The sequence below is a fragment of the Symsagittifera roscoffensis genome, chromosome 2, assembly GCF_963678635.1.
Source record: "Symsagittifera roscoffensis chromosome 2, txSymRosc1.1, whole genome shotgun sequence".
In the NCBI taxonomy this organism is placed as follows: domain Eukaryota; kingdom Metazoa; phylum Xenacoelomorpha; order Acoela; family Convolutidae; genus Symsagittifera; species Symsagittifera roscoffensis.
The window spans coordinates 59,083,447-59,105,393 of record NC_087063.1 but is presented as its reverse complement, the minus strand read 5'-3'; the positions used below and the strand labels follow the sequence as shown (position 1 = coordinate 59,105,393).

At 36.9% G+C, this 21,947-nt stretch overlaps 2 protein-coding genes across 2 annotated transcripts in view; both read left to right on the top strand.

Moving 5' to 3' along the window:
* The window catches only part of LOC134839416 (uncharacterized), a 541,178-nt gene that overhangs the window by 156,851 nt on the left and 362,380 nt on the right, over positions 1–21,947 (top strand). The window lies entirely within an intron of this gene.
* Positions 1,886–20,290, top strand: LOC134839896 (uncharacterized). Its single transcript, XM_063855523.1, has 7 exons — positions 1,886–5,286; positions 7,245–7,520; positions 7,771–7,994; positions 8,530–8,784; positions 18,282–18,689; positions 18,951–19,308; positions 19,507–20,290. Exons 1-7 carry the CDS (start codon positions 1,886–1,888, stop codon positions 20,117–20,119), a joined length of 5,535 nt encoding a protein of 1,844 aa, XP_063711593.1. The 3' UTR covers positions 20,120–20,290.

Genomic DNA, 21,947 nt, shown 5'->3' with positions numbered 1-21,947 from the left:
TCGGCTTTTTGTTCCGACCATTTGAGAAATGGGGAGGATCTTTTTACTCGGGTGTTCTACTGTTTTTTTTTTTCATTTTTTGTTTTCAACGCAAAATCAGATACCACAAATAATCATCGGACTGAGTTGCGTGCTATATCATATTAAATTCCTTTCCGTCTCAAGTCGAACGACATTCAAAAATTTCCCAAGCGTCGAGAAGAACTGGTTTGCAATTTTTGATTTTTGTTCTAATTTCGAGCTAATAAAGTGAGCGTCCAGACTTACTACAATAGTTTGTTTATACTTAATATAAGCCGTGAAAACTTAGTTACTCGAGTGAACACAGTAAACTTGAAATTTCTGCGAAAAAATTGATTTGTTTAAAGTTTTTCTAGTCATTTTTCTTCAAAAACTGTTTTACAAGTGGCCTGGTTCAGTGCGACTATCGAATTTATCTAAGTTCCATTTTTTCGTTCAGATCTTTTTATCGCACCACGCAGAAAAAACACCAGTAATTTGAAAAAGTGATTTTTGTATTTCTTGTAAGACTATGGTCGGAACATTCTGTGCTACTTGAATAGTAACCGGCTATGCTTGTTTTTGGTATTTGTTTAAACGACTAAATACCATGAATTTTGAAAGTTTGCTTTTATGATGCCCTAATTACTACATACGTTTCGAACTTCTGTTTTTCTGTCGTCTCAGTTTTGTCAGCTTGCTTAGAACGCTGCTCTTCTATCTGTCATTCTTTCTTTCGGCATTTTTTGAGTTTTGTGAATGATCAATCTTCCAGAATTTTTTTTTGAAATACAGACATAGATTTTCGTAAACTGTTTATTTCGGTTTTTGTGTTAATTTTCCTCCCAAATTTTTCATGACACTGATCTCGTCCACCTAATTTTTCAATCATTCATACGCTCATTACTTCATCCATCCATCTGCAAAGATACTGCAAAAATACATCTATCTATCTATCTTTTTATCTATCTGTACGTTATTTAATTGGCATTGCACTTGACCCAAGTCCCTATGTTGACATGTTAAAATGCCTATATATTGCACCTTATCTGATAAAGATAAGTTATTTTAGAATGAACTGTTCATTTAAACAGAACTTTTTTTGAAATATAGAAGTCCAGTTGAATGCTGTCGGCTTTATTATGCTTTTAAATTTGAGTTTTAAAAACGCAGATTTAAAACTTGGTAGTTTTGAAGATATGACCATTTTTGTTGGAAAAAAAATTAGTTTCAACTTGAACTCTAATCATTCAATATATGAAAAAGATAACGCTGTTGCATACGCCGAATTTGTTTTTAGGGTCGCGTGTATTGCTAAATTATAATTGTTTGAAGAGAAATTTCTGCGTTCAACAGTCTGTTTGAAGCACAGCAGGTAGTTCCACCTAAAGACCATAAGAATTTGAAGAAAGTATAATGCGCTTTTTTCATTTCAATTGTGGAAGAATTCTGTATTCATTTTTTTCACCTCAAGCTCGCTCCAGTCAGGATTCACTTGGTGTACACAAAAATTTTAACAGAATTTCTTTCAGTTTTTCAAAGTATGGTCGAACTGATGAAAAAGAAAATGAAACAAAAAACCCTGTTTTCTTCATTGTCCAGTATTAATGCCTTCACACCGAATCTTTTATTTGAAAATCCTTTGATAGAGAATAGAAAGTGTTGACAATGGATAGCTCTTTCCCTGGAAATCTTTTTCAAATAATGAGTTCTAAATAAATGGAATATTGAGCGTTTTTGCATTTTTCTCTGATCCCTTATCTCTGATTTTGTGTCTGGAAGTAGTTAGAAGCTCCGTTTAGCTTCTGTTGAACTCTTGCTATATATATCATTTGATTATTGTATCAAATAGACTCGTCCTGAGCTTAAGGTTTTGCTGTTCCAGATGTTGGATGCTTTGGACAAGGGAGCCAACATCTGGCAATGTCTACTGGCCGCCTTTTTCCCTGGCTATGATTCTGTCAACGTCAGCAATGAACTATTCAATGACCATGACCACAATTTTGACAAAGATTCCAAATCATGTCTTACAAACCTGGCCAAAGTTTACGCGGTCCTCGCTGCTGCGGAGCTTGAATACTGTTTGAATGGCGAACATGCATTGTGCACCGAAAAAGATGACAGTGAAAACGATCACGCCGAAGTCGACGAAGATGAAAAGGCAAGTAGACGTGATCGAGGGCTCGCATTCTGTGGAAGCACGCCAAAAGTCACGGCCAGTTTCATGGACTTCATTCCTGGTCTAATCGAGGATCAGTCATTGGATGACTTCCTTAACATGTTTTACCTCCTGAACATTGGCCTGCTAAGCACAGATCAAGAAGTTAGATGTGGAACTTTAGTAGTTGCTACGGCTTTGTTTAGAAATGTTCCGGGTATTTTGATTGCCAAAGATTACGAGAAAATGTTCTCAGATTTCATCTGCGCTTTTTTGCAGTCCAACTGTTTTGCGTTAATCATCAGGTGTCTCGATTTATCTGCAGACCCTCGAATCACAAAAGAAGCCGAATGCATCGAGGTTCTTAGATTCTACCAACAACTTCTGAGAATCTCACAGTTGAACAGGCCCGATGTCTTGATTCCAGCTATTGCTTCCAGTTTAGGATCCGTTGTTCGTGATTACATAACCGTTTTTGGCAGTGAAAATGATGATACATCGAAGCGAAAAGAAATGATCAAAATATCGTGCCTGCTTTCTAATTTAGTTAATGCGGATACAGGGAAAGGGCGAGGTATGGGTCGACGCCCTGACTTACTCAACACGGAAAATTACCCGGCGGGAATGGTAGCGAAGACAAGTGCTATTTTGATAGCTGAAATGCTAATGGTAAATCCAACTCCTGTTTGCAAATCTGGTGCTATAACGGTGCTCATCTCTTTCATTCTTCATAGCTCGAATCAAAGACTGACCGAGAGTATTCTATCTTCTATTTTATATGTCATAAATTTCTCCGAGTCTAGATCTCAAATTTCTCCTATTATGTTACACTCGTTTATGTCGCCATTTACTTCAGAATCCACTAGTGGTTTTAAATTTGACCTTTCCATGCCATTCTCAGAAGAGTCCTTTGGCTCTGCCTTCCAAATTCAACTGCAGTCTTCAAAACTCTGTCTTATCTCTCTTCTGTCATCCTGGCAGGGCCTAATTGCACTGGGATCTCCAGTGTCGAGAAATAGCTCTGCCCTTAAATCGGGAGTAGAAATTTTAATATGTTCTATGAATGTTGGTGACGTGTATTGTAGAACTGCTGTTTTGGAAACCTTATACCATGTTCTTGGAATCGAGTTTCCGACAAATTTCTCATTTTTATTGAGCGAAAATCAAGAAAACTTAGAAACCGAACCAAATGCTTACGCAGTTCCTAATGATTCTTATGCAAAATATAGACTTGACGAAGGTTTCGTTGTTGCTGAGTTCGTGGATTCTCGTGACTGCTTCTCGGATTTCCGAGACAATCAGCCATCACAAATATCGGCGAAAACTCTGGACTTGGTTCTAAGCCGAAGAGTGTTCCTGCTAGCTGCTTTTGTCGAAGCGGGCTTAATAGACATGTTACAGAAGATGCAGGAATCGATCTATTCAGTTGAAACGAAAGATGAACGCACTAACATGGAAAACAGTTTGAAGTTAGCTGCTGCTTACATGCTCGTGGAATTATGTCAAGTGTACAAACCGTTGCTACCGAAACACTTTGAGCCATTTTTCTCCGCTATTGCTTTTAAAGCTGAAGGCGATTTGACGTATGACTCGGAAACTGACCCTGAAATTATACAACAGCTAGAAAAGTTCAATGTTTCAAATGAGACGCAAGCATTTTTGGACGTGCCTTTCGAGCCAACTGAAACAACGAGAAACGAAAGAGGACAGTCGGAAGGTTCTATAAATGTTCTGGACGCTATTGTGAAGTGGAAGCGTCAAAGACAGACCACAAATCCATCATCAGTGGGACCACAATGTGGAATACATGGTTCTGTTTTTATGGAGTATCTTCGAAATGAGCAAAACTCATCGTTAATTTCGACGGATCTGTCTACAGCGTTGATTCCAAAAGCAAACTCAAAGAAACTGGAACATCATTTGGCGCAGCTTCTTGTTGAGAGTAACGTTCTGGAGCAAACCAGCGTTGAGATGGGAAGTCATGTTGAAAATAGCGAGGATAGTACTTATGAGTTTATGAACATGTCAAATTTTCCTTCAACTAACGAATCAGAGGATGTTCTAGAAAATTCCTTAGCTCTCGTTGAAGCAGTATCAGTCACTAATTTACCTCAACGACAGACGTCAAGAGTGTCAATAGCGGATCCTCTGGCATTGTTCAAGGCGCCCTTTTGGACAGGAAGAGCGCCGAATGTGAAGGAAAGCGTTGAAGTGACGGGATCGGACACTGTTATGACCGATGTTACATCTTGCTATAAGTTGTACAGCTGGCCTACTATTTGTTCGTGCTTGCGACATTTCTCATACAAGTATGAAACGGGAATAGCAACTAGTGCAGCTAGAGCTGGTGCCTTCTTGATTCGCTTGACTCTGTATTTCATGCCATCGTCAAGGTTTTTCTCGGCTGAAAAGTATTCATACAGTGCCTCAGCTGAATCGTCGAGTGGAGATTTTTTTGCTAAAATTGAAGCTGGAAGCTTACTGTTCAAACTATTAGCTGATGCGTATGTAAATGCAGAGTCTACTCCAAAAACATCAACTCTCGGTGCTAGCACACCATTAGTTAACAGAATTGCTCACATGGCGAAGATGTTGTTCGCAGATTTATTTTCTTGTATAGAAACAGAATACCCGAACAGTGCAGTCACGTCTGGAGCAAAGACATCGCGGGGCTCACGGGGCTCAACATACAATGCAAGAAGGAACAACATCAGCGTTTTTGGTGCAATTGGTCTTCCAGAATCTTGCGCGCAGTTGTACTTCATATTTCTTGGCGGTCTCCCAATGAGCAGTAGACGTTCAATTATGAACGATTTCCATCTAACCGAAGCCTTTGTTAATATTTTAATATTTGGTAAAAACGAGCCGCTCTGTAAACTAATCTTGACATGTGTTCCGTACAATAAAGAACTGGGCTCTTCGGAAAGTTGCCAAATGATGGAACTGGCAGTACGTGGCTCCTCGTCCAAGACTATCCAGCAGTTTGCAATCCAGCTTCTTCAGATTTTGGTCGGTTTTTGGAGAGATGCGAGTCGTGTGGTGGCTTGGAAAGAGCATGGTGTGAAGAAATTGGCGTGGGTGATTGACATGCTGTTTGAAGCAGTGTTCAATCCCGATGACGTCATAAAGTTAGTGGTCTATGAAATGAAATAAAAAAAGTTCTTACGGTCCAAATCAGAAGCGGAATTGTCTCTGTAAGAAATGCACGCAGTGTTGGGAAATTAGCAATTAAGCATTCAAAATGAGAAATAGAAATGATTCTGTTAGAAGTACAGTTCAGGATTTTATCGATGTACGAAGGATGTATTTCACCAATGTTTTTAAACAAGCCAACGCAGTGTAAGAGTATGAATCTAATTTTTTACCCATTCAAAGGCGCAAATAAAAGTGCTCATTTGGTGGCACTTTTGCTATAATCACGATCTGTTGCGTTGGAAACTTCATAGCTTGAAGAAAATTCATAGATCGGGAAAATGAACGCTTGCGCTTTTATCAATCTACCTTGGATATTTAGGAGTTCAAACTGATTGCAATTTGAGTTTCAGTGAACATATCCGAAAAATAGGTGCGCAAAATTAATTTCGTTTTCTGCCAATGTTCCGACCATAGTCTTAACAAAACCACGGTTTAGAAATTTTTTTTCAAATAAGGGTAGTTTTTTCTGCTTGGTGTGATACAAGGATCTGATGTATAAATATAATTTAGGCATATTAGACAGTCTTAGTATTATATAGGCAATTTGGACAAAAATTTTTGAAGGCAAAGAACAGGAAAAACAAAAAAAAATCAAACAAAAATTACAATTTTTTAAATTAATTTTTAAAAATTTGTTTCCCAAATTTTTGAACTTTTTGATTCCTAAGATGAAGCCAAAAACTCCAAAACTAAATTCATTTAAGTAAAATTCAATTTTCAAGGCTTAAATAAGCATAAATAAGCTAATGTAAGCTTGCTCAATTGCTCGAAATTAGCAGAAAAGTCAAAAATTTCAAAACGGTTTTTCTCGACACCGGGAAAACTTTTTTTGATGGCGTTCTAATCCCGTCTGAAAGGGCTTTAATATGATAAATCATTCAAAATAGTCCGATGATTATTTGTGGTAGCTGATTTTGCGTGGAAAACAAAAAAAGCCTGTGCTCGCTTGCTTTATTCGCTCGAATTGAGTCAAAAATTTCAAACAGGTTTTTCTCGACGCTGGGAAATTTTTTTTGGAAATTTTTAAACGTGGTTCGAATTACGACTGAAAGGGTTTTGTTATGATATATCACTCAACCCAGTCTGAGAATTAGTCCGTACCTGATGTTGCGAGGAAAACAAAAAGCATAAAAAACTAAAACACCCGAACACAAAGCTCCTCCCCATTTTCAATGGTCGGAACAAGAACATACAAATTTAGATGTGAAAATTTATTAACCTCAAAAGATTTAACTAAGCATCTACTAAGTGACAAACCAATTAGACCATTTCAAACACAATCTGTGATGAGCGATTTAAAAAAATAACCGTTTGTTTTTTTCAATAAAGATGTCAAACTGGACAATAAGCTTTTTTCAGATATTAATTTCAAGTAGTCAAATTAGACAGCCTTGTTCATAAATTTAGAGACTTATAACTAGACGATAGTGATTTCTGTGGAAATAATTTTGGTTAAAATTGGGCAGATTTTTTTACGGTGAGTAATTAATTTGTTTCATAATAAAAAGTTCATTGTCGGTCTTTATTTTTTTCGATGCGCATAAAAAACGGTTTATGTGAACGTTTAGAGTTCGATCGGATAAAAAAAAAGATTCTGGGTTGCCCTCAAATGGTACTTGCAATAAGGCTTGTAGCCTTACGATAACCCTTTTGAATCGGCGCTACCAAAATTGTATAATTATAAGAATTAATTGCAATATGCTCGATTCGTAGACGAATTATTTATAGCATCTGTTCGCTGCTTACTAGTTGCTAGCGTTTTCTTTTTGTCAAGAGACCGTGGTAGAGATGAGAGTGAAAAATACTACGCCATAAGTCTTATCTTGTGGTCGGATGTCCTGTTCTGTTTGATGTATCATAGGTGTGAGTCTCGCACTAGTATCTGTTACAGGGACATTGCATTTAACCAACTTTTGGATATATCAGTGGACAATCGATGTCTCCCACTCATGTTCTCAAATGATAGACAACTGGCTCTTCTTCTGGTCCAGCCAGACCCCGTCCTCCTCCAGTTCCAACCAGGAGCTGAACGGACACTCAATGAAATGGTTCATTTGAAGTCAGTGTGCCTGTTTTCGCGGTATCTGAACTGCTCGCTGGAAACCGAGCTGAGTGCACAGTCTCCCTTGCGGCAAAGAACTTTTTCAGAGACTGATTTGTTTTCCACGTTAGTATGATAAGGAATGTCGTCACCTTCAAAAAATATAGGGCGGGTTAGAAAAAATTGGCGTTGTAAAAGTAAGCAAAAAGAGAAGAGCACTTTTGAATTGTGAAAAGGTGGAATTTCTTAATTATTGAAGCAACTAGCATTGAAGCAACTAAAATTCTTCTGCGCTGAGTTCAAATTCATGTACTCTCCCTTGCTTCCTTTGTCGTGAAAACGTTTTGCTTTGTTTATCGATTTAATTTTATTGTAGCACGATGGACGATCTACCGGATTGTACAGATGGCATATCAGAGCTACTCGCAGACTACAGCCGGAAAACCAAAGACAGTGTTTTGTACAAGGTGTTAGTGAAAACATGGTGCAACGAGCACTTCTGCAGTCGCTATGCGCAGTACGTGGACTCTCTGGCCAATGAAAACTTCTGCAGACACCAGACTTCACATGACGGAAAGTTCATCCGCACCTCTTCATCTGGTATGATTATTCCGTGAAAGTATTAAAAATTTGCGACGTTTGGCTTCAAATAGATCAGACTTCAGCATCAGTTTAAAGGCCCAGATTGGCTTCATATTGAGATCAGATGTCAGCAAAAACTGAAAGTTAAATTCAAACTAATTTTGTCCCTAGCTAAATTTTTCTGACTAGTCTGACACACACTACTGATTTTTAGGAAAAAATGAGGGCCCAAAAGCGATTGTTTAACTCGAATCTTCCAAAAAGCTCCCCAACATCTATGTTTAACTTTCTCAATGAAACGTTTGCCTGAGGCTTGTTACTAAATTTCAGTGTATAATCTTCCAATTGTTTGGGAAGTGAGGGCATTCGGAAAATGAGTTTAGTCGAGCTAGAAAAGGGTCGACGAATTTGTTTGATTAAATCCTCTCTCTCCATCGCAAAATTCCCAGATTCATTTCTGAAGTTATGTTTTTCCCTGCCATCTTTTGCTAGTGGGTTATTGGTGATTATATCGAAAATTGTTTATTAAAACCAAAAAAAAACATGATTTCAGGCTCCGTGAAGAAAGCAAGAACCGCAGTTCTCCCCCCTCACCTCTTCAGAGAACTCTGCGAAACAGAAAAGGGTGCGAGGTTTTTCTTCTCTCTAGCAAAGGACACCATATCACACCACATCAACCATCTGGGCATACTCAAACCATCCAAACACCAGCTAGTTGAAGTGAAAGCAGCCATCTGGTCCATAGCACACATAGCCTCTACTAGTTGTGGGTTCAACAGGCTGCCGACACATGCAGTTGTTCTACTAGGTAAGGAGTAGCGTTGGATATAAAAATTTTGCCGGGTACTTGATGAATTAAATTATTTGAACGCACCAGGAATAAAGCACACATTTTGAATTAGGAATGTTTAAGAAGTACCTATGTTGACATGTTTAAGAAGTCCCTATGTTTGCATGTTTAAGCTTTTCAACGTATTATTTTTCGCATGTTTAACGAAAGAGTTTTTGCACGGTTGAGCTGTATCGTATATTAAAATGCTTAAGAAATCTTATTTGGCACATTTTCAAGAAGTCCCTACGTCGGTCTGTTAAAAGCATTGCAAGGGTTGTAAAGTTAATTCAAGTCAGTGTTTTAAAATCTGTTGGAGCGCGAATGCTGTTACATTTTTTCCTATATTCGCAACGTAAACTATCAAAATTTTTGTTTCACAATTTACTCAACTACTTTTGATATTTTTAAACCTATAGTGGTGTGCTGTCCGGGTACATCTAGGGGTTGCAAATCTGGCGTTTAAGTATGACTGCTCCAATCTTTTTGGTTTTCGAGATTTGGCGTTTTTTATGATTTTTTCTTTGTTGTTTTTTCAAAAAACTTAGATATAAAAAAACTTAGCGAACTTAAATTTCTCAATCCTATAGTGGGGTGCTGTCAGGGTACAATCGAGGGCTGAAAATCTAGCGTCCAAGTATAAAGGCTCAAATCATTTTGGTTTTCGAGATATGGCGTTTTTTTATGATTTTTTCCATTTAAAAAAAATGAATACAAAAACTAACCGAATTTGAAATTCTCTACCCTATAGTAGGGTTCTGTGAGGGTGGACTAAGGGATTGCAAATGGGTACACCTAGGGGTTACAAATCTAGCGTCTGAATATGACGGCTCAAATCTATTTTTGTTTTCGAGATATGGCGTTTTTTATGAATTTTTCATTTTTTTTCAAAAAAATTAGTTATAAAAAAATTTAACCGAACTTGATTCTCAACCTTATACTGGGGTGCTGTCAGGGTGCACTCGAGGGCTGTAAATCTGGCGTCGTAGTATAATGAGTCACTTTTTTGGTTTTCTAGATATGGCGTTTTGTTTTGTTTTTTTTTTATTTTTTTCTTTTTTTTTTTCAAAAAAACTTGGATATAAAAAAACTAACCGATCTTGAAATTCTCAACCCTATAGTGGGGTGCTGTCCACTCAGGGGTTGCAAATCTAGCGTTCAAGATTGATGACTTAAATCCTTTTGGTTTTCGATGATTGGCGTTTTTTATTATTTTTTCAAATAAAAAAATATACAAAAAAACTAACCGAACTTGAATTTCTTCACCCAAATGTGTTCACCTTGAAAATACTCATTTTGATCAATAACCAGCAATTAAGTACAGCCAATGCTAAGGATATTAAGACTGACTATTATATTACAAATAGCACTCAGCAATGCGTCCGCTGAGTCATGTTTTTTTGGTAATTTTTTTTTTCAAATTGACTGGTACTGCTAATGCGTCATAATTGGCCTGCGTCACGTAGCAGTTATGTAGACTCACTATTGCCGTGCGTCACTTGAGAAGTGCTGTCGACTCAAAGTTTTACTCATTCAGCTTTTCCCAGTAGCCTTATCGGTCATATTTATGCTTCTGTATGCGAAGTGCAACATCGCCTCTGTGTCAAATTTGGTTATTTATATCAAAAAGTTCCACTCATTAAGCTGATTTTTTTTTGTGAATTGTTCGTCTTTCTTTGCCTCGCCTGTTTTTGCCCTGCCTCTTTTCACTGTATAGTTTTATCCTGGAAATTTTTCCACCGAAATTCTTTGAGACCATATCATTGCGCTTGTTAAAAATATGAATTATCTTACTCAAACAGATCTTTTATTCCGGCATAACACGCTATTCGTTATCGGCTTAATTTTAAATGAGCTGAACTTAAATCAAGCCAACTTACAGCGAATTTAAGCAAAATGACCTTGTCGCTAGATTGAGATTGGATCCTGAAATGCCATCCTCTGAAGGCTTCCTTAGTTCAGGCGATACCGCTCCTTGCATCTCTTCGCTCAATCCATAGGACCTGGAGACATAACGTCGCTGTTTAGCACAAAGCTCTTGATATAGTTCTTCCCAAAAAAATGTAATAAATTGTTTCCAAACGATATCTAGTTACAGAGTTATTTATAAAAAAAATTACAAATACAAATTGGAGTCGTTTGTGAGAACATCATTAACCCAGCACGGCCCGTTATCAGGTGAATTCTACCGGTATGTAGTTAATAAACGTTAAACTCTTTATTCGCACCTTAAAATCCTTCTCAATAAAAAACTGTTATATATTTTTTTGTTTTCTCGGTTGGTCTTTTCTACCCATAGCCTAGAAACCAACAGAAACAAATTCTACATATTTAGCAGAAAAAATTGTCAAAGCATGCCCAATAAAACCGTATTTCCTAGAATGTAATTATCCAAAAAAAAAGTTATTAAAACAATTCAATTAAAACCGAGAAGCCTTTTTCAAGAAATTGGCCCAGACAGGAAAAAATTTACAACAGTATGAAACGTTTTTCTAATATTAGGTGTAATCGACCATTTGTTGAGTTTACTTCTTTTTATAGCTCTTGATTTGATTTTCTCTCTGAAAATATCACGCTTAACTCTGTTCAGTAATAGCATGTCTCAATTTATCAACTTGGCACTCTTTTCGAATAATTTTCCCGGATTATTTCAGAATTTTGTACGCAAAAAATTTTTCTTACGGTATATATTTTATTTTCATGCATTACTTCAGTGATTGAATCCATCCTGCGCTTTAAAAGATAATCTAATTTGTCTTCTGATTTTCATTTTTAGTTCTAACAGTTTGATTTTGTCGGTCTTTGCATTAATTAAAACTCCATATTGAATGATTGGTTGCGCATAACTTTGATATGCAAATATTAATTGCTGTCCAGTTGGAAATTGTCTCAATTAAAAAAACATTCCAAAGAATTGCAAAAGTTTATTTTTTACCTTATCAATATGCTGATGGAAACTCAATTCACAGTCGAGGTGAATTCCAAGATTTAAAAATTCTTCATCTTTTTTGGGTGTCATTTGAAAAATATTTGACAGTCTGTTTTTAGTTTTGTGGGCCCGTCAGTGGCTCATGGTCTTGGTATTGTTTGACAATTAGTTTTTTCTCTAGCCAATCATTTACTTCAAACTTCAATTAATTTTTGCGAGGATCTTGCGATTGTTATTTTGAAAGCATTGTTATTTTGAAAGCAGCGGAAATCGCCTCTATGAGATGTCAGGAATCACCTATGGCAGTGCGGAAATCGACAAAATCTTGGTGGTTTCTTCTCTTAGTATAAACTATTCTTTTTGTTCGCATTAATACAACTATTGCTATTTTTTAAATTTAATTCACGTATAAGATTCTTTCATCCCCCTCCCATCCCTCGCCGTCTTCTTTTCCCTTTAAGTTTTCATCATTTTCATTTTTCCTGAAACTGTTTTCCTTTCTCAGCATCTACATTTAAATATCGCAAAGCAGCGCCGAAGATCACGCAAGCGCTGGGAATTAATAGAGTAGATCGATTCTTTAAAATCTATTCTAATTGCAAATTAAAAGAAAAAGACATAATTCAGTTTTTATGACCATAAAGCAGCGCGGAAATCCCACCAACTTATTTATGGTTTTTTAAAAAGATTACTTAGACTGTTTTTCTTCATTATGTCTAACACCAGCAGTGCGGAAATCACTCAAACTGATCTAGGGTCTTGTTTGAAAATACTCATTTTTTGCTCGCATAGAGTTTCTAAGTAATAACGGAGAGTAATTTAATATTTTTTGTCACAAACATTACTACCCAGTTTGGGTTGGAATAGCACTTCACGTGCTTAACATGTTAACTCAAATTATTTTGTGTTTTTCTGTTAAAGTTTAAGAAGCGACCCACATTAACTGTTGAAAATCCAACCAATTAGACGGTTTTTTTGCAGGGGATTTCCCCTCATTGTTGCCATGACTAGAGTCGTTGTAGACTCGTTTTTTTTTTCGATTAACAGCATTGATCGTTAGCAATTCATCAACAGTGTCAACTTATTTCGCCCAGAGGCTTTACATCATGGACAAACACTGATACAATGCAACTGTGAGAGGTAGTTATCGAGTCCATGTCATTGGCGGCTTTCCTAATTACTGTCTCTTGTTCAGGAAGGCGTTCCGTAATGTTTATGTTACGCTTGCTTGAATTGTTTTTCTGATGTTTAGGATTCCTCCTGGCCTTGTTTATACCGTGCTTATCGTCGAAGTATACAAACTTGCAAATGATAGTGGGCATATTGTTTCCGTAATTCCCCATATACATGTGACAAGCTTTAATATCCCCACGAGAAATCTTTATTTTCAGACTTGACTTGAAAAAGAAATCAATTGCCGCATCCGTAACGTCAGTTACTGCCCTTGCATCGAACGGTGGTTTCCATACAAGTTCACAATCCTTACTAGCATACCTTTCCTGTGCTCGCAGCCTGGTATCTATATTTAACTGCTTAAATTTAAGCCCCGTAATTTCAGACTCTTGTTTTTTATCTTTTTCCCGCAAAAATAAGTTCCGTTTCCGCATTACTCTTTTTTTTACTCCTGTTTTTGTACTCACGGTTACCTCTTGGATTGCAGAGACCACCTGAAGCTGAGGTCCACTGTCGGTTTCCATCGTAATTACAAAAACTGGGAACAGAAAAACTAAAGAATTAATCGCTTTTTTTAAACGTCTGAAATAATAAATCAGCGTGAGAAATTATCTGCAACTTTCTGGAATAATGAGGGTTTCTTATTTTATCAAGGCTTTCGAAATTCCTGAGGTCTTAGATTTATTTGGGGCTTGATTCAATTTGAGGGGTTAGATTCGTCAATTTTCTATCAAAATTTTCTATTTATTGATCTTTTCTGTGTTTTTTTCGGAACGCGAGAGAAAAAAACGTTAAGAACATTTGCAAGGTCAACCGACCGATTTCTAAATCAAAAGAGTAGATACAGAGTTCGAGTTTTTCTGGATTGGTCGAATATTCGTTGCAAGTTTGCTGAATTTCGTTCAGTTATGTCAATTGATTCGCTAATATTTTCGAAGCTAGTTTGATGTCAGAAAAATGATGATTATTTCAGGAATCTCCTTCGCAGTTTCACTTTTTTGAAATCGGAAACAATTACGGAAATCGAAATAGCGACCACGTGGATAGGGTTAATCATTTTCCTACGTTCTCATTGATACTTTTGTAATGAGCTTCGCTCTAGTTGGAAGAGCGGTTAGGTCGAGATTTGCTGTGTGATGGGTCGAACATATGTTGTGCCACTTTCGCTGAGGTTTTCAGCAGCTTTGATAACTTTCCAGAGACGCTCAAGAAGTTTGATTTTTAGTTGAACAAATTTAGTCGTTTTTGGGCATTTTTGGAAAAAAGGCCGCCTTCAGAAAAGTTTTAGGGTCGGTCGGCCAAAAAAATATTTCTTAAAAAGTACCAAAGGGGGACCCTTTGGGTCGGCATGGGGTCGAATCCCTGAGGGGGGGCATCCGCCTCCCCCCCCCCTAAATCCGCCCCTGATCATGATTATGGACTGTGTTTTAGAGTAATGTTAACAGTAGATTGAAAAGTTTTGACGACGTTTTGCTTAAATAATCAGTTTAGCTAATTTTCCATAAGAATTTAATGATAGATGAAAGAGAATGCCACTTAATCACGCAAAAATGAGTCCTAATCTGGATTTAATTGGACACAATTAAGACTTATGTGTTAAAATTCGGAAGCCTTTTTGGATTCAATTAGTCCTTTTGTTAGCTCCAGGACTAAAGCAGGGTAATTTTTTTTATTCAGGGGTCGAACTATACTTTTGTAAACTTTTTTTAGGTGTAAAATTACTGGGTCAGAAATAGAGGAGTAATCTTTTACGGCGTGAAAAGGTAGGACACAGAATTATTGTCATCTTCCAATCATAATTGCTTAAAAGCATCTGGTCTTTTAACAGTATGTCACCATTTTGTTCCTTATTTTTTTAGTAGAAGTATTTAAACAAGTTCTCTTGACAAGTTTTAAGACAAGTTCTTTTGCAATTTTAATACACAAAACATAATAAGGTTTTGAGTTTCCTCTTATCTGTGCTATATGGTGTCCCACTCTTTAACCCCACGTTATTTAAACCCCATTTATTATACCCCCTACTTTATAACCCCGTAACAAGATAACGCCACAACAATTTGACCCTTTTTTAATACTGATAACTTGTTTCAAATTAAGTCCTTTTTACAAGTGCAGGAGTATTCCAATAAAGTGTTTTAATTGACGCCTGAAAAACCACCCTTAATTCAATTGATGCCTCTAGCATCTCAAAAATATTTGCATTTCGATTAGTTTGAGAAATAATCCCTCATTCACGCGTTTAAAACAGAGATAAACTACATTTTACTACATGAAGGCAATTCAAGAATTTTAAAAATTGTGCTAATAATCATACTGCCTCACATTTGAACGATTGTTTTACCATTCTATGAGCTACAATATTTGAAGCGTCCTTCCATTTTACTTTATCGTACAAAGACAAACAGATATTAGTAGTATCAGGTCACGATTATTATTTCAAAACGTAAGAACAAAACCACTACTAACTGGAACTTCTCAAATTTCCAGACTCATAAATAAAGACTACGGGTGGCGAAAATTTTATTCAAACGAGGGGTGAGCATAATCACGACATATCTACGGGAAAACTTGATGCTCGACTAGTTTTGAAAAATATAAAGGAACTGAGCGACAGTAATACCATGAGCGTTGCGGTCGTCACTGCAATTCAGCCCATAATAGACTATATTGCTACTCAATTATGCCTACCAACTAAGGGTAGTTTAGTTCGAACTGCACAGCGCATGCGCAAGTAACGAGAACATGTTTTACCAGCCTCCCCAGCAAGAAGAAATTTGGAAATACCCGAGCTATTTATAATTTTTGTAAGATTTGACAATGGACAAAATTGTCACGAAAGGATTATTTCATTCGGCGACACAAGTGTTACGTGTGCTCGAAAAGTCAAATTTTCAGTGTTACTCCGAAAATTTTTTATCAACTTTACTCTATACATGTTAGTCTTTTAGAAGTAGCCCCCGCTTCCATATATGCCTTCCTACCAAATAAAACAAAAAAAACAACATCGTTTCTTAGAAGCCCGAAACAACTTAACCCCTGGCGGTAAACCTGAAAAGTTTTGCTGGATTTTGAGCAGGTCGCGTTTCAAGCCTTTCGAAAAAAAATCGCAGATTCCAAGCTGTCTGGATGTTTTTTTCATCTTTCTCAAAATTATATGAGAAAAATTGCGGAACTCGGATTTAAAAGGGAGTGCGAAACCAACGAGCTTGCATTAGCCCTTAAAATGTTACCCTCATTTTTCTAAAAAGAAGGCTATCTAAAAAGAAGAAATAGGAATCTCGTACAATGAAATAGTCGAGGAAATTCAAAAAGTATCGCACCATAGAGGAGTTAGAAAAAATTGCAAAAGTTGACGAGCCCTGCCTGTATTTTGCGTTTAATTACATAAAAAGTCTAGTCGCGAACCGAGAAGTCCTTTTCCGCCTTCACTATGGAACCAAAGAGGTGCAACATCCGGTTTGGCAAGAACAACAAATGCTGTGGAGGGCTGGCATTATGGCATACAGTTCTATTTTAGTGGTTCACACCCTAGTTTCTGGAGAGTAATCGCAAACTTGTAAAAACACGCTTCCCTTCGAAAACTTAGTTTCTTTAACGCCTCAAAGGAGCACCAATTTACAAAAAAGAAAAAGTACCGAGTCCCAAACAAAAAAGTGCAGAATATTAGGCTGGTTTACGAAGAGAAAACTTATTTGCCTTTCCTTCCCGCTATAGTGAACTTAAGCTGAGGATTTGTTCTTTTGTTCCTTATATAAGTTTTAAAATTAAAATGTTTGTTTTTTGTCAATTTTTTTGATAAGACATCTCTTTGCAGCCTCCCGGAGACGTAAAAAACGTATTGGCTTGACTCGCATTTGAAAAATGTTGTCTCTAGAAAATAAATCCCAGAACAATTGCTCCTTTGGTGGGACGCTAGCTTTGGACTAGGGGCTGGCAATCCCGTTAGACATTGCGTTATATGCCGACAGTTCAAAAAAATTTAGATGGTTCGATAATTTAGTTAACTTTTACTTTGAATTGATTGGCATTTGAAAAAAGTTTTGTCACAACCAATTTCCATTCCATAATTCTTTTAAACTCAGCCAATTAATCTATTTTTAGTAATATTATTTTCAAGATCAAGTTCAATTTTGGAGAACTCGAATCATATTTGGTCTTTTGAATCATGCCGATCGGATAAGCTTTCAAATTCATATCATAGTCTGGACTATCGGCAAGCTCATTTCTGTTCAAATCTAAACCGCATTTAGCAGCTTGCATGTTAGTTCGTTTTGCTTTGCAAAAGTTTTCGCAATTAAAGCGTCGATGTTTACCGACGCTATGGTTCCGAATTCCTTTCAAGTAAGTTAAGTTTTGTTTCTAACAACTGGTAAGAAAAAGAGGTTAAATTGTAGTGTGGTTATCTAATTCTGGATTATATGGGAGTTGGTTAACGAAAAAGGTTAAAAAACGCGGGGTGATAAGCTTGGGAACCCTGCTATATATATGGTTAGTCGATTTCCTGTTAAAAAAGTAAAACTTTTCTTAATATTCAACCAATGCGAAGATTTTTCCCCTTGCGATAAGCAAGGATATTACAATCGGGTACTGGACTTTTTTCCGGTAAACAACCTATAGTCCACGGGATAACTGAAATTTGGTTATCTCCAAATGTATCTCTATTTCTACTCAAGATTATGACTTTAGCTGAAAGATTTTTTAGATAAAGTTGATTTTTTGTCGGCTTTATTGATTTCGTCCCAATTTTTGTCGGCTCACTTACCGGGTTATTAGTTCTATAAGTTTTTTTGGTAGATTTTCTGAGATTTTTTTTCGTTTTCATGAGGGTAACTATAGTTCATAGTTTTCTGGCTTTAATAGGCGCCACAGTTTTCTCTTAGAATTAAACTTTTTTGGAGTTTTTGACATTTTCTTGCAATTAAGTTTTTTTTTCGGATGCTTGGTTTCTGTTTTTTTTTCTCTAAATTTTCTTGAAACTAGTTTTAGTTTTAATTAGTTTTGTGTGTTTTAGGTTAGAGCAATTTTATTCGAATTTGATTCAATTTGATTGTTTAACGTATTGTCTCAATTTGTTAAAAAAGCTCAAAAAATGATAAGTTTTCAGATTTATTGCAAATTTGACTTTTTTGTCTACAAAAAATGTGTCTTCAAGTTCACATTCAATTTTCGTTTAAGACACCTTATCTTGTGGTTTTTGGAGCTTTATCGTGTATTGCAAGTGGTGCGACGCTTAGCTTGGCCTCTTTGTTCCTAATTCGATTCACCTGTTGTCTCAAAACGCGTAAGCAAACAAATTTTTAAATTCAGTTGGTTAAGTCAATTGTGAAACAATTGATCATATTGGACATCACTGATCATAGCTGTGTGCTTTCAGCTTTGATGGCCGAGGAATCTGAAGTTCTGTCGCTCCGAGGCACAGCTCTGACATCCCTCTCTCTCCTCTGTCGAGATGCTCTAAAGTTGCTTAAAATGATCGGATGGTCTCACGACAAACAATGTGAATCATACATATCTACTTCTTCTACTTTTACACTATTTGAAGACCTAAAGGGCTTTGAAGTTGACCACGAAATTGGCGTGATGTGCAAAAAGTTTTGCAAGCAGATTGAATCGACGAAATTCAAAAAGAGAAAATCGCAAGGTAGTTTTGACCCTCTCAAACATACTGAGGCTGGAAAGAAAGGAACTCTGAGGAAGTTTGCAATGACTAATCAGACTGCAGAGAAGATTAATGAAGATATTTTGGCAAGAGAAGCAAGGAAGTACTCAAAAAGTGAATCACGTACGTAAACTTAATAGTTGAATCCAGCATGTATTTTTCATCGTAAATATGTCATTCATGATTCGTGCTCGTATTTAAAGGGCGAGGCAATATTTCTGGCCCTGAAAAACATTAAATTTGCATATAACTTTCAATCAGACTTAATCGTGATTCTTCTTAAACTGACGAACAGCTCTTTTGTTGGTTCTGTCTCTCGTCAATAAGAGACTCCAACTTTGAAATACTTTCTTTTGCTGTCAAAATTAGTTTGCAATGTTTAAGCTGCTGTTGTTCTGCCCGTTCGGATGAAACGAATAATGAACGTGAGGAACTTCAACTCGCTCAGGGCCAAACGAGGATCATCGTCTGAAGGCTATCGGTCTGGACGTGACACCCGAAATAGCAGCTTGTCTGGATATGAAAGAAGAGAAACGGTCGATTCGAACGAAGAACGAAGTTCATTCGACAGGGAATCGAGTGACATTTCAATTATGGCGTCGGAGAGTGCGCATAACAAGAGGTATTCAACGGGTTGTTCTGTCCCGTCTTACCCCGCGACACCCGTGAACAGACCGAGACTGTTGACTGTGAGCTATGCTATGGATGCCGGAATCGTTGCAAGAAATGACTCAATTGATGGGTTAGTGCTTTCTTTCCATTTTTGTACATCTTTGCTTAAATACGCATCAGCGTTTGATTCGAAATTAACGTAGAAAACAGTTGAAAAGTTGTAGCTTAAGTGACGTGTTCCAGAAGTCAATTCAAAAGATGTCGATATTTTCTGTTCATTAGCCATTATTTTTAGTTTCAAAAAAGCAAAAATAGTTCTTTCGTTTAGAGTGCGCTTCTCTGTAGAGTCACCCAAAGGCTTCGACAACGCAGTGCGCGACGAGCGATCTTCCAGCAACGATTCAAACAACGACGCCGAATGGCTCGAAAAAATTGTCATTCTTGTTCACGAAGAGGAAAAATGCCTTCAATGCAAATGCTTTTCCGCTCTTTATGCGCTGAAGATGACAAACTTCTCTGAAGTATCTTCTAATTTCACTCGACTCAATGTCTTTGCCTCGAGAGATGAAAGTCCAGTGTATGTTCCGAGAATGTACAGAGAGAAATTTCTGTTCTGGGCGGGGCAGCTTTGCAGTATAACTTCGAAAGATGCGGCAACTAATATGGAAAATTTCATGAAAAAGTTCGTATACGGGCTGTTAAAAAATGCTACCAATCCTGCGGTTTTTGACCCAGTAGAAACTGACAGATACGAAAACTCGCAAAACTACGAAAAAGTAGAGATGCACAAGCTAGTGTGTCTTTACAGCGACTGCCTGCTGGTTTTGAACCAGAATGCGTGTTCGGCGGCGAATCGACTGTTCGTCCATACTTTATTCAGTCCGATCGTTAACGAGCAGTTAACTCGGTTAAGGCAGACTAGTGGAATTTCCAATAGATAGAAACAGTTGGCCAAATCAAATGAACTTAGTTTATTTTTGTTGCTATGCAACATTTTCTGTCATATCTTCATTATCTTTGATAGATACTAGTTAGATTGAATTATATCATTTGAAAAATGCACAATTTTCATTTATTCGACGACTGTTTTAATGGAACGTTATTTATTTCAATGCGCTGTTAAGTGTATTTACTTTTCAATTAATTCTTACTCCTGATTTTTTTGAAATTGGTTGAATACATGCATGTTGCATTACGCCATGTTGTGACACTATACCGACAATTTGGAAATTTTTTGCCTTGGAATGAATGTTTTGGGCTCAAAAGCGTCCAGGAAAGATTTGAAACGCTTTAACTACAAGGAGTTTTGTTTTAAAACATTTGATCAACTTTTTAGTTCGAATTTCCGACAGCGTTGATAGCACTTGGAGATCGGAAATGGTTGATGAAGAGTTACTCCTCCGATGAGGCATGGTCGATTTTAATGCATGAACGATGTGTTGCTTGATATGTTAAAATTAGTCAAAATGTATAGACAACAGACAAATCGAAAGGTCTTGACGAATTCAAGGAAACAAACCATCCGAGTATTTTCAATTTTGGACTACACTAGTGCAAACGCCACTCATCAAAATGTCATATAGATTTTATCTAAAAGAGTTTTTTGGTTGATGCTTTTTTGGTTGGATTATTTGAAGTAAAACTTTGTCTCTGTTGATTCATCTTCGGTTCAGGAATTATTGACTCTTCGTTTTTCACGCATTAGTTATCTCATCAACTTAAACGGAATTCTTTTATCGTGTTTTTTTTTCTCAAATTTGAAAGCGATTCGAGGCACAATTTTGAAAAAAAAAGTTCTTTCTTTGATTTCATGATTTAGTATCCCTAACCTATCTATCCGATGCTAGTATATACCATTATAAAAAAATTCAGTCATAAAAGACGGCTTCATGACAAATTATCCCTAACCTTTTTATCCCAGGCGAGGTTATCCCAGTCAAAAATAACCCAGAAGTAAGTATATCCCAGGACAAAGGAGCCCACGCAAGTTAAATTATCACATCTGAGGAATCAAACCAATCAAAATATCGCAATAGAATAATCAAAGGAATTAAAACCAAGATGCCGAATTTGAGCAAACTGATCAAAGCAATGCTAACTTTTGAAAAAGCGCGTGAAATCAAATTCAGTTCAAAGCATAAAGATATGTCTTTTTAAGCTCACTTGGCATTATGATTAAAGAATATGACTCAATATTGTCAAACGATCGATTCACCGTGGATCAAAAGTTTTAGTTAGAAATCAATAGAAATTGTCCCTAAATCCCCCCTGTTCTGGCAACAGGGTATGGGGGCGGTGTGAGGTAAAAGGCAAAATTATTGTTGTATTGGCCTCTATAACCTCCCAAAAATGGGCGGTCGATGAAATCACTTCGAGTGCTTCTTGCAGTTTGTTCCTACTGAGGGTTCTTGTCAGGGCTGCACGTGAAGGAAGTAAAAGCTGAATTGCCGTATTTTCGTTCACAGTCTTGGGGCCAGCTGCTATCAACTGGTTGTTGACTGGCGGCTTCGCTGTTTCTTTCAACTGACTCTTTTTATTTGCGATATAGATATATGCACCAGGTAATCTATATCATAAATTAGTTTTTATTCCCCTATGGGATATTTTAATTGACGTGGGGTATATTGGCATGGGCATTTGTGCCCATTGAGATCTATTGGTATGGGATATTTTGTAATGGGATACCCTCGTATGGGTTACTTTATCCTGTCACCATAAAAGACAAGGTCGATGAATCAAGACAAATAATATATCTCAGTTGGTTGGGCT